Raw genomic sequence first — 13,131 nt, forward strand, 5'->3', positions numbered from 1 at the left:
CCCCCCCCCCCCCCCCCCCCCGCCCCGAGTTTCTGATTCAGCGGGTCTGGGCTGCGGCTGCAGGATTTGTTCCCAGGTGATGCTGATGCTGCTGGTCAGAGGACCACACCTGGAGAATGAGCACCCCCGGTTTGCTTAAGCATGCAGGCTGGGCGCCCAGACTTCCTGACTTCAAATCCTGGATCTATCAGTACTGACTGCCACTCTGGGCAAGGCTCAGTATCTCTGACTCCGTTTCTTCAGCTGTAAGATGTGGAGATTAAATGAAGCAACATCTATTAAGTTACTTAGAATAAGATTTCCATGAGGTAGGCATTCGGTGGGTTGGCCACTGTTGTTAACTTGGCCAAGCCAGTAATCTCTCTAAGCCTGTTTCCTCATCTATAAAATGGGGATGAGTGTACATCCTCCTGTGTTGGTGCTGAGGATTAAGGAAGACAAGCCACACAAAAAGCAGATGGGTGAAGTGCTGGGCCCAGTGCCTGGCACATTGGGATTTGGTCCAATGAAGCCCACAGGCTCAGGAGTGAGAGCCCGGGGCTTCAGATCCAGCTTGCCCTCTTCCCAGCTGTGTTATTTTGGGCAAGTTATTCAGCCTCATCCAGTCTCAGTTTCTTTAGGATGTATAACTCAGCGGGCTGAGGGAGGGTTGGGTGAGATCATGCTGGAAGGATACGGCACCCGGTGGGCACATAGACCACCATCAATAAATAGTGGTTATTACAACAGTAGGATCTCAGTTACAGTTAGGTCCATCCCTATTCCTCTAACAGAGGAGCTGCCTGGGGCTCAAAAGGTCTGCTATTCTACTTCAACAGGATATTAGACGGGGCCGGGTGTCAGCTCCACCCCCCAGAGGCAGCAGAGAGGGGAAGGAAGGCTGCTGGCTGATGCCCTGCATCACTGGCCCCCTTAGAGGGCTGTCCCACCTGCCTGCCTGGGGCTGGGGAGTCCCAGAATCAGGCCTTGTTAGTGCTGGAAGGATTTTGAATGGTGATTCAGAATTAATGGGGGTGCAGGAATAGGTATAGGTTTGCTTCTTGGTGGGGGGTAGCAGGCAGGGAGCTGGGTTCTGCCTTTTAACGAGCTCACCAGTTTGGTGGTGGTTAGCCAGACTTGGGAGTTAGTGCTTCCGGGCCCACTGGCCCAGCCCCACTTTTTATAGAGGAGAGCACTGAGACCCAGAGAGACCAAGGGCTTGCCAGAGAGGGGCCCAGAGCCCCAGTACGAGGTCCTCCCCTCTGTGCAGGACATCACTGTGATCAGCAGGCTCGGAAGGTCTGGTTCTCAGGGATGAGAGCATCTACTGTGTTGAAGCCTGCTCACCCCTGGGTCCTGTTTCTGGGCTGTTTCCCACCCTTTCCTGGCTGGGGGATGATCCCGCCCTTCCCACCCAGGAGCCTGGGTCTCAGGCTCTCAGGTGGGGGGAGGGCGTTGACTCCCAGCCCACACCCACAGCCTCCACCTTCCTGTGCTCCTGCGTTTTCTCGCCCCCTCCCATCTGCCTTCCGCCCTCTCCGCTACAGGAACTGAGCCTGCCAAGAACCCTCCTCTTGGCCACATTGAGATCCGTCCCCTCAACCTTCTTGGCTGTCTCTGACACCAGCGTTCTCTGCCCCCTGCTGCCACCACCCCATGCCCAGCTCAGTGGATTCTCTGCATGCCTGTGGCCTCAGCCTGTCCCAGCTTGGCCTGGTGCCCTTGTCCTTCTCTTCCCAGCCCCCAGGGAGTGCATTCTGAAACCCTTCCACTCAGACATCTAGTTAGGGTTCCCCTTTTTATGGAGTGTCAGCCGTGGGGGGACACACCCGGAGATACCTGGTCAGGATCAGTATGGGGTGGGGGTAGAAGCAAAGGTCATCGGCACTCTGGGGACTTCCAGAGGTCAGGTAGGGAAGACCAAAGGTTCAGACGCCCCAGAAATTCAGGCACCTTTGATCCGCAGCCCCAGTTTGGGGGCTACAGAATCCTTTGATCTCAACCTCTTCTTCTTCCCCCTTTTCCCTCTTGCAAATGTCCTGGCCCTCCCCTCGCTGAGCCTCTGTCTGGGGGTCCATAGCCCTCCCTTCATCCAAGCTGTTGCCAAATCCCACAGCCACTTCCTGGGCTGCAGCTCTCAAATCTGGGCCTTCCTCTCTCCCCGTTAAAACATTCTCTGTGCATTAATAAGCTCTTGACTTTCACAGCCCTCGCCCTCCCCACCCCGCGCCCCCTCCCTCTGGGCTGAGAGCGGCTGCTAAAGTCATTCACTTCCATTTCGAAAACCACATTTCCCTCACCTCCCCGCAGGTCGGTTCACAGCTCTCTGCATCCATTTGGAATCTCAGCACAGCATCCCTGCCCCTGCAGCATCCCTGCCCCTCCCAGGCCCCCATGGCATCCAGCGTCCTGCTCTTAAGCTTGCCTCCTTCCACCTTCCCCACTCCAGTCTCTGGCACTTAGCTGCTGGGCTGTGTGACCTTGGGCAGCTCCACAAACCTCTCTGAGCCTCAGGTTTCTTCATCTATGAAACAAGGGACGTGAGACAGTTGATCATTAAGATCTAGCCTCATCTGATATTTATGAGTAAGTGAGTCCTGGAGTGTACCTCACTCATTCAACAAAGCTGTATTGAATGTCTGCTCTGTGCCAGGCACCCCCACTCACAGTGCTCACCAATCTCTGCCAGGTATCACCATCATTGTCTGCGTCAGAGCCCACACTGGGTGCCAAGCTCTTTGCTACCCAGATCCCATGTAGTAACTGAATCATCACAGCCCCACGAGGCAGATAATATTATTACGTCCCTTCCGGAGAATAGGAGAGGGAGGCCCCCAGAAGGCAAGTGACTTGCCTAGGGTCCAACAGCTATATGTGGTGGAACGTGGGCGTGAACTCTGGAGGCAGGCAGAGTGGGGCCCGTTTCTAGGCTGTGCTCCTAAATGGTTGGGTGACCTCGGACTGGTGCCTGGACTTCACCGAGGCTCAGTGTCCCCAGCCGTGGAGGAAATGATGCTTACTCTGAACGACACGTTGTGCTGAGCCCTTTGCAAGTAGCATCTCCTTTAATCCTCACAACAAGCGTCTGAGGCACAGGTCATTCCCTCCACTTTACAGGTGGATCCATGGAGGCTCAGAGTGGTGAAGAAACTTGCCCAGAGCCACACAGCAAGCCAGAGGTGGGCCTGGGATTCACACCCAGGTCTGCCTGAGTACGAAGACTGCCCTTATGTACCATGCAGGCTGTCGTGATTGAAGGAGAGAGCTGGTGTTTCTATCCTCTGGTTCTACTCAAGTAGGAAATAAGCTCCCGGAGAGCAGGGACGCTGTTTTTGCTCACTTGAATCCCTGGCACCCAGAACACCGCCTGACATGTAGTAGGTGCTCCATAAATACCCACTGATGAATGAACGCCCCCTAGTACAGTGCCTGGCCTACAACAGACAGTCCTTGAGAAACTCCACCCCACCCCGCCTCCACCTTCACCTTCCTCTTCCTGAAAAGCTGTGGCCCCTTGCCCCCTCCAAAGCTCCCCTCTCGGGAGCTCCATCTTCGGTCACACCTGCGTCCTGTGGATCTCGCCCCAGCCGCACGTTTCCTCACCTGCCTGTATCATCTCCTGGCCTGGTTCTCCCAGGCCAGCCCCAGGCAGAGGCTGGCTTGCTCTTTCTTCTCTATGAAGGGGCCAGGTGCGGAGATGCTCCCTCCCCATGATGCCCCCGCACCATTCACACTGTGGAGTGCAGGTCAAGCACTTCCCATTTCAGAAGGACCCCCCCACCTCCACCCCCTGCATCCACTCAAGGCCCCCTTTGCCCAGACCTTTCCTGAGCCCAGGTGCTGGCTGCCCTTCGTGGCCTGAGAGACAAAGGGTCAGGTCATCATGACATGATTTATTCTGCACTGAACTACGTGCTTTATATTCACAAACTCATTGGCTTTTTATAGCCATTCTTTGTGGAAGGTCTTATTTTTATTTTTCCCATTTTATGGATAAGGAAACTGGGGTTCAGAATGGGGAGGCAACTTGCCTCAAGTAAGTCGGAAAACAGCAGAGCAGGGATTCAGACTCAGGCTCCCTGGCCCCAGATTCGTCATTCTGAACAACTAATTGTATCGGTAAGGAGGTCAGGGTGTCAGTAGGAGTCGTCCAACTACTAGGAGTAATACGATCATGATAGCGCCCGTATGGAGGGTGGCTCTGGGCTAAATTTTAAACCTTACAGAGCTTCTTGGATAAATGTCAAGTACTACCATGATTGCCATTTTATAGATGAGGAGAAATGAAGTTGGAGAGGTTGAGTCATTTGTCTGAAGCCATACAGTAGCCAGGATTTGAACCTCGGTCTGGCAGGCTCCAAAGAGTGTGCTTTCAAAGACCAGCCCACACTGCTGTCCTTCCTGACCCCTGCCCCGGGATGGAGCCTGGGGAAGAGGTCTGAGGGACAGAAATTCCTGAAATGTCATCAGACCCCAAAGGCTCCAGTACCATGCTCTTCCTGGTTGTGTGGCCCCAGGAACTTCTGTTCTGTGTCCTTACTGCCCCTACCTGTCCCCTACTACCAGGCTGTTGTGAAGGTGAGACACGCAAGCCCCCAATCACACGGACAGTGGTGTAAGAGAGTTGATGTGTAGAGGCCTTCTATCTGCAAAGTCTTTGGGGTCCCGGGCCTCCGCTTCCTCATCTGTAAGGAGACAACCTCCGAAAGGGCGGTAGGTGTGAGATGAGGTGGCTGAATATACTTTGTAAACCCTGAGGTGCTAGGCAAATTTAGGAAGCAAAGGAAAGGGAGGGAGTATTCTGGGACCCACTCGTGGCCTCAGTATCATCCATGAAGATGACCCAAATCTCCAGGATCAGGTCCAAGACGGGTCATTTCACCAAGGCCAATGTTAAATGAGGCTTGTTTCTCTTTTTAAAATAGTATTTTAACAAGCATTTATATAGTGCTTACCGTATGCCAAGCACTATTCTAAGTGCTTTACAAATTATTCATGCCCTGAACGCTTATAAAATCCCTAGGAGATGGGGGGCTGTTGCTGCCCCCGTTTTACAGATGGAAACACTGTGGCTCAGGAAGGTTAAAATTTGTCACACGCCTGTAAATGGTACCAGAGTCGATGTATAGTCCTTAGCACAGTGCCAGACACACAGTGTGTCTCCTAAGTCGTAGTGGGCGCTACTGTTACCATTTTTTAGGCAGTAATAATGGCCATGACAGAATTTTCCAGCAGAGTATGCGTTTTTCTTGCCTCTCTCCCCGACTAGAACACTATCTCCGAAGGTAGGGAGCTTCGTCTGTTTCCTTCACGGCTGTCTCCTCTGCAGCTAGCACACAGTGGGTGCTCGGTATACCTGTCAGGCTATTACCACCTGTTTCATCATCACTGTCAATATCAGCACAGACCTGGTGTGCAAATCAGCACATTGGTGAGACCAGGATGGGGAGGAGCAAGTGCCTTCCAGGCTTATGTGGGGGCGGGGCTGGGGGTGGGGGTAGAATTTGGAGGTCTTTGCCCCCTTCCAACCAGAGGCTGTGTAGCCCAGGGAGGAATTTCTTCCAGAGTGGTTTGGAGGGTGTGTGATTGCTTCCTGGGGAAACAGAACGGGAGGATCTGGCTGTCAGACAGTCAGCATAACAACAACAATAAACAATATTTAGATCAATGATGATAACAATAAATAGCAATTACTGTTATTCCTTCCGTTTCCAGAGCATCCATTTTCCAGCTACTTAACCGCTCTTTACCCTTTTCTTTTCCTTCTTCCCTTGCACAGGGATGACAGGTTTGGGGGGAATCTGGAAAGGATAGGGCTCCCCCTTGTCCCAATACCCAGTGAGCTGGAGAGAGGCGGAACCTTCCATGGGGGCATAATTACAGGGGCTCTGCCCTCTTGTTCCTCCTCCCGCTGAGGTGGGAGGGTGTAGGGGTGGGTGACAAAAGCAGCCACTAAGGCCTTCGGGCTGGGTGCCTGCGGAAAGGCAGAGTCCCCCGAAGGCAAACAAGGGGGAAAGGAGGGATCACGGAAAGAGAAACGTACATACACCCAGACAGACATGGGGGAGTGTGTGGAGTGGGCGTGTGAAGGGAGACAGACAGAAGAGGCAGAAGAAGACAGACGGGGGAGGCAAGTTAGTGAAAGAGGCAGAGAGGGACAGAAAGGGATAGACAGACAGACAGACGGGCAGAGGGAGACAGATGGGGGGGGTTGGAGGGTTAGGGAGCGAGGCCGCGAGGGACCCAAACGGGCATTGACAGGAAGCTATAAAGAGAGAAAATAAAGAAGAGCCCCTGGCGAGAGTGAGGGGGACAGAAACTTAGGAAAGGGGCGGGGAACTAGAGAAGCTTTGGCGGGAAGGGGGGCCCCCGGGGCCCCCGGGCCAGAGCAGCCGGACAGGCCCGGGGAAAGGGGAGAGCGGGCCGGGACTGCGTGCGCATCCGCGTCCCGGGCGGGGCGGGCTCACCTGGAGGTGGAGCAGGCTGTTCTCCTGGAGGTAGAGGTACTGCAGGCTGACCAGGCCGCGGAAGATGTTGCCGGGCAGGCTGCTGAGCTGGCAGCGGTACAGATGCAGGGACTGCAGCCGCTCCAGGCCCTGGAAGGTGTCGGGCTCCAGAGAGCGCAGGTGCCGGTTGTCGCCGAGGTCCAGCTCCTCCAGGGCCTGCAGGTGGCGGAAGGTGCCCGGGTAGATGGCGGAGAGGTTGTTGGAGAAGAGCCACAGGGTGAGCAGGTTGGGCCCGAAGGTGCCGGGCCGCAGCGTGCGGATGAGGTTGTTCTGCAGGAAGAGGCGCTGCGTGCTGGGCGGCAGGGACAGCGGCACGGAGGAGAAGTTGTTGGCCTGGCAGCTCACGGTGGGCGGGGATGAGTAGCAGGTGCAGAGCATGGGGCAGCTGGGGGCTGCTGGGGGCAGGGCCAGGAGCATCAGCAGGAGGCAGGCCGAGGCGGGACCTGTGGGAGAGGGAGGCCAGGCGGTTCGGGGGTCGGGGGTGGGCCGCGGCCAGGCCTGCTGGCCAGGGGCCTGCCCACCCATCCCTAAGGGCAGCGGAGGGGTTCTGGGTGCAACTTCAAGGTTGCAAGAAGCCCTGGCCGTGTCTGCTTTTTGAGGCTTCTGGTGTATTAAAAAATAAAGAAATGCCAAGGGGACACTGTGGAAAGCAAGGTTGAAAGCTGTTGGATGAGTGGTGGCCTTTTTTCATTGGTTTTCACTGTGGTCGGTTTGCCCTTGTAACTGTCAGGGCTTCTCCAGCTCCGGGTGCTAGGCCTGATGGTTCTCCGTTGTACGGGGCAGTCCTATACGATGTCTTATTTAGCATGTTTAGCAGCATCCCTGTCCTCTGCCCACTAGGTGCCAGCAACACCTGCCCCCTGGTTATGATAACCAAAATGTCTCCAGACATTGCCAGATGTCCCCTGGGGGGCGAATCGCCCCCATTTGAGAATGGCTGGAACTAAATTGAGAACCTTCGTGAATCTAAGGTCCGTGCAAAACGGCCCTCGGGCTGCCCCGGGGTCTGGCCTTGCTGAGCCCACCGGTGCCTGCAGCCCCCTCCCTCACCTTCCAGCAGCTTTCACCTTGGAAGAACGGGGGCCTGTCCAAGCTGGAAGGGCCCTGACGGACCAGGGGTCAGTGCATTTCTAACTGGGGCCAGCAGCCACCTGCAACAGAATCAGCCAGGTGGTCCCGGAAAGCAGGCAGAATCAGAATTCCTGGGGCGACAGCCTGGGAATCTGCATTTTATTCCACGGGCTCCCCTCATTCCAAGTCACTTAAAAATAATATAAATATTTTTCGAAGTAACTTCTGAATGGCGGAAATCGTTCCGCCTTCTTATGATACGGATGGAGAAGCAGGCCCAGGGAGGCCCAAGGGCCTGGGGCTAAAGAGTTGTGTCTAGGCCCCCCTGTTTCCCGTAGGGGGTGCAGGACCCCCTCATCCATCCCTGTCCCCTGGCCTTCTTGCCCTCACTGCAGCCGATAAGCTTCTGGGCGGGATCTAGCTTGACCTCTGCCCTTTTTCCTGACTTCCAGATGAGTCCTGGGATTTTCTCCTGACAAGTTTGCCTGGGGAAAGGGAGGCCTACACCCCACAAACCAGGCAGTGACTTCCTGGGCACACATTGACCGAGAACCTTCTGCTTCAAGGAGTGTGGGCAGAGGGGAGGAAGACAGGCCCTTGGACCCAGGACCTGAGATCCTGGGGCTCTGTGGGTTTCAGAGACTCCAGGGGGAGGACGGAGGGTCTGTGGCTCTTAAGTGGTGCCTTGTGCTCCAGAGGTTGCTGTGCGTGACTGTGTGTGTGTGTGATCGTAGGTCCAGGTGTGAGCTGGGTGCTCTCTGCTTACAGTGCTGCTGAGCCTGGTGTGTGTGCCCCCGGCCCCGGCAGGTCCGAGTGTGGCACAGACGGCACGGATGCTCTGCTGTGCCTCCCGCCCGGGTCCGGGGGGACACGCCCTGCGGGGTGTGTGTGGTGTTTCCGCTCCTTGGCTTCGGGCCCCTCCTGGTGCCGCCTGTCCTCCGTGTGTGTGTGTGTGTGTGTGTGTGTGTGTGTGTGTGTGTGAGTGCGGCCCCGTGCGTGTGTAGGCTGGGTGTGATGTAATAGCTCGGTGACACAGCGGCGGCTGTTCCGTTCCTTCACACCACCTCCGCATTTCTCGGCCCTTCTCACCCCTCCCCCGTGCGGCGTTTCACGATTACTTTCTCCTCCCGAGTTTTTCAGAGCCACGTGGGGTGGAGGGGCCTGTCTCTCACCCCTCATCCGAACCAGGCCGTGGTGGAGAGTGGGAGCGCAGCAGGGCACCCTGGGTGGGTTTCGTGAGGCCTGGGGTTTGGGGCTTAGAACAGGAGATTTCAGAGCTGGAAAGGTCCTCCAGGTTCATGGGGCTCAAGTTCTTGTGCTATGCAGGGGACATGGGGGCTCAGAGAGGGCAAGGAACTTGCCCAAGGTCACACAGCAAAGTGACTGGGCAAGAACCAGAAAGGACTCTCCTGATGCCTGGCCAGGACACTTCTGTTTCCAGCAGTCACCCTCTGAGCTTGCTTTCCCAAGGACTTGACACCAGAGGAAGTCAAATCCTTTTCTGATCATTAATCCCACTCCTGAGCCACAAAGCTCACGAGAGTGTGAGCTCTGAAGGCCAGCACCCCTCCAGCGGATTATGGAGCTCTTCGCTCCAGCCTCTAGGGCTGACTGGCACCCCAAAAGAGACAGAGGGAAGGATGTGTGATTCCAGAGCGCTCCAGAATCCCAGGGCCACTCCCTGGCTCCAGGGTCTCCTCTGGCCTGGGGGCCAAGCCTGCAGGGGCTGATTTACAACTCCTTGGCTGCCTGCTTGTCCACATCAGGGGACTCCTCTCATCTTTCCCCATGCCCCCTCTGGCCGGTCCCCACACCTACCCCCATCATGGTCCACCACCCCAAGTCGGAGATGGTGTTCCCTGCAGGCTCTCTGAGGAGGGGCCCTGAGCAGGGGCCCCCTCAGTGACAGCCGCAGCGTAACCATGACTCTGTTGCCATTCCTTGCCCTCTCCGCCGGGCAAAGCAGCTGTAACCCAAGGAGCCTCATCCATAATTCAGGCTGCGGCTGTCACTGGAGGCGAGGAGGAGGGGAAGGTGGGGGGCTCTGGGCTTCTCGGCCCCCAGGCCTGGCTGGGGCGCTGCTGGGCAGAGGCAGTGGGGGCTGGCGAGCCATGCCACTCTCTCCCTCCTCCGCGCTCAGTCCCTGCCCGGTGCGCGTGTGCCCTTTTCCTTCCCCACCGCCTGCTTCCCACAGCTCCTCACCATTGCTCCTTCCCTCCAGGCCTTGTCTTTTCTCCCTCCCTGAGGACCATACGTCCACTCCCAGCCCCCATCTTGTGACTCCCTGGCAAAGACTAGGGCAAGATGCAAAGTGTTGGAGCTGGAAGGGGGGGTACCTCAGTGGCCATCAAGAGCAAACCCCCCTTAGTTCACAGGCAGAGCCCCAGAGGGCTGGGGAGGGAAGGACCAGTTTCAGAGGGAGTAGCTCAGGCCTCCTGACCCGGATCTCTGACAGTCTGCCTTCAGTATCTTTCTTGAAGCCTTCATTTCGCCGCTCACTCCTTATACAGGCTAAGGAGAGCCCCTGGTGACAGCCTCCCGCACCCTCTTGGCTCACCCCATCCTCTCTCTTTCCTCCTCTTCCTTTTTTCTAAAGTCAGCAGGTGATGGCTAGAGCCACAGGAGAGCGCAGAGCAGGGATGGGCAGAAGCCCTCTGTTATTAAGCACCTACTGTGTACCAGACGCTATATCTGTGCATAGAGTATAACATAGTATAACCCTGTGGATTAATATTATTGCCCCCAACCTGCAGCTGAGCGGAGGGAGGCTCAGGCACAGAGAGTTGCCTCAGGTCATGCAGTTAGTATAGACCGGATGAGTCCATGTCAGAAGAGACTCTCTGACCTTTCTTTGGGAGACCTCACATCATCCACAGAAACCACACCTGAGTGTGACAGTCACTGCCCTTGAGGTCAAGGGAGACAGAAAGTGCACCCAGGTGCACGGGGCTGGGCCAGCCATGATGCTGTTCGGGGTGAGAGCAAAGAAGGGACCCAGGCTCTCTGCAACTTTCCTCTTCTGGGCTCCAGCTTGTGGCTGCTCTAAGGGACGGCCCGTTTGGGAGTCAAAAAGGAATGACCAGTGTCCAGGAGACGTGGCTAGGATTGACCTATGGAGGGAGTGGAGAGAGGCCGGAACATGGTATCGATCCCGGAAGGCTGAGGTGCCCAGAGCCAAAAAGAATCCATTCACCGAGGGACCATCGTCAAGGACTCTGGACCATCACCCCGGAGTCCCAAGGCTCAGAAGCAAGGTTCTCACCCCAGGAACCACCTTTTAGTCCTGAGGCTCTGGTGAAAGAAGGAGCTTGGGGAGGAGGCAGATGCACTCTGGGTGGAGGGCAGGTGCCAGGGTGCTAACCCAACCGGGCGCAGGGGAACCCTGGAAAAGGCGCTCCCTGAAAGGGGAATCGAGGGCTCTGGCTCTGAAGGAAGGACCCAGAGTCCCAGCTGAGCAGCCACAGCTCCACACCCAAGAGGCTGGGAAGGGCTGGGGCCTGGCAGGCAGATGCTGAGGGGGCAGGGGCTGAGGAGGTGGGAGCGCGGAGCAGAATGGAGGTGGTGGCAATACCAGTGACGCAGGGGCCTGGGGGAGCACTGATGCGGGTGACGGAGGTTCAGAGCTGCTGCAAACAGCTTCTCACTCTGCCAGAATGTAACACCCCAAATTAAGCAGCCACCGTGCTGGCGGTGGCTGGATCCGACGACGGCGACGACGACGGGGCCCAGAGATATAAATGGCAGCATGCAGCCAACCAGGGTGCCCACCCTTGGAGGCTGCCGCCCCACTCGAATGTCCTCACCCTTTCCCCCTCACAGCCGCCCCCAAGGCCCAGAGCTCAGAGCCCCCCACCTGGGGCTGGCCCAGCAACCACTCCCTGAGAGAAGAGATGTGACAGGCAGGCGCTTTGGGAATGGAGGGCTTCTCACGTGGAAGTGGTTACCAGAAGCCTCTTTGTCTCATCCCTGGGCAGCCCCCCCCCATCTTGTCCTCTTCCACCTCCTCCTTCCTTCCCAGCTACATCCCCATCCACATCGGCCCCCAGCCTCTCTCCCCTCTGTGGTTCCCTGTCCCCAACCAGAGCGCTCATCCTTGACCCTCTTCCCTGCTCCTGACACCCCATCTCTATCCGCCATCCGCGTCCCTCTGGTTGTCAGGCTTCCGATCTTCCCACTCCCCTTTCCTTCCCAGGCCCCAGGGTCCCAGCCCTCCTCTTTCCCATTACCCACCCTGCCTTCCGGATTCTGGGTTCCTCTCCCTCGCCTTCTCTCCACCCCTCTGTGAATCTGGGCTCCCCTCTCCTTCTCTCTTCCTCCGTCCTCACCTGGGTCCCATTTCCCTCCATGCTTTTCCCGTCTAACCTTTATTCCTCCTCTCTCTCCCTCCCCTAACCACTTTCTCCATCAGCGACTGCTTCTCGCTCTCCCCCTCTCTGTGACCCTTTCCCCACCCCACCCCCAATCTGGTCCACACCCTAGTCTGTCACTCAGTCCGTGGAACTATCCCCCTTTCTAGCGCCCTCCATCTGTCTTCCTAAGCAGGGCCGTTCGGATTTCCCTCTGAGCCTCCTATCCACCCAGATGCCCCCTACCCACACCCCCTGTCTTCCCAGGTGACTGGAAAGTGCTGAGGCACGGGGCACGAGGAGTTGCTGAGTCGGCGCTTCCCCAGCCGGCCAGAGTCCTCAGCGTCCCCCGGAGCAGGTGGAGCCCGGGCCGGGTCCGCCTGCCCCAGCGTCCCCCCTCGGTCACGAGCTACCCGCACCTCCCAGCAGGCTCCGAGCCGGGTGCGCTCCTCCAGCCGGCAGCCCTGGGCGCGGGGGCGGGGCTCCGGGCTAAGCTCTACCCCCTCCCCAGGCAACCCCCCACCCCCACAGCGGCCCCACCCTCACGCCCTGGGGGGAGGGGGCACCCCGGCTCCCCTCCCCTGGTTGCCCTCCGCCCACCGGCGGGTTGGGGTCCCTACCTTGCAGCAGGCGCCCGAGCCCGGGCAGCATCTTGTCTCGACGCTCGGGGGAGGGGACGGCGGGGGGAGGGCGCTCCCTCTAGCTCCCTGAGCCCGCCGGACGGACGGCGGGGACTCCGCGGGGCTCCGGGAGGGCCCGGGAGTCCCCGGGCTGTGTGGCCCGGCCGCGGCGCTCTACCCTGCGCCCCCCGGGCTGCGGGCCTCGGGAGGAGCCATCGGCCCCGACGGGACGGGGCGGGGCGCGACGGGGCTGGGAAGGCTGGAGCTGGCCGTCGACGCCTGGTGCCGGCGCCCCCCAGCAGCGCAGGCAGCGCGCGAGTCCGTCAGTCCGTCGGTCCGTGCGCCCCGGCTGCTCGCCGAGGGAGAGTGGGGACGGCGAGGATGCTCTTCCCAACCACCCCCACTCCTTCCCGCACTCGCTGGCTCCTCCCTCGCTTCCTAGCTAGCCGACTTAACCCTCTCCTGGCCACTAGGAGGCGGGAGCGGCTCTCTAGCCCCCTCCATCCCGGCCCCCTCCCATCCTTGGGGAACCCGGAGGACGGTGTTCGATCGCCTTCGCGGAGCCACGTTTCGAGAGAAATCCTTTCCGGGGGGGAGGGACGGGGCGGT

General features: G+C 58.2%; 1 protein-coding gene across 1 annotated transcript in view; it reads right to left on the reverse strand.

Moving 5' to 3' along the window:
* RTN4RL2 (reticulon 4 receptor like 2) overlaps nucleotides 1-12,553 on the reverse strand; it is a 13,677-nt gene extending 1,124 nt beyond the window's left edge. The window contains exons 1-2 of the mRNA XM_021684846.1: nucleotides 12,523-12,553; nucleotides 6,447-6,928 (exon numbers count right to left, since the gene is read on the reverse strand). Of these exons, the coding sequence (XP_021540521.1) occupies nucleotides 6,447-6,928; nucleotides 12,523-12,553 (513 nt within the window). The remainder of the gene's footprint in view (nucleotides 1-6,446; nucleotides 6,929-12,522) is intronic.
* Nucleotides 12,554-13,131: the final 578 nt, after the last annotated feature.

Source organism: Neomonachus schauinslandi, chromosome 11, assembly GCF_002201575.2.
Source record: "Neomonachus schauinslandi chromosome 11, ASM220157v2, whole genome shotgun sequence".
Classification (NCBI taxonomy): Eukaryota; Metazoa; Chordata; class Mammalia; order Carnivora; family Phocidae; genus Neomonachus; species Neomonachus schauinslandi.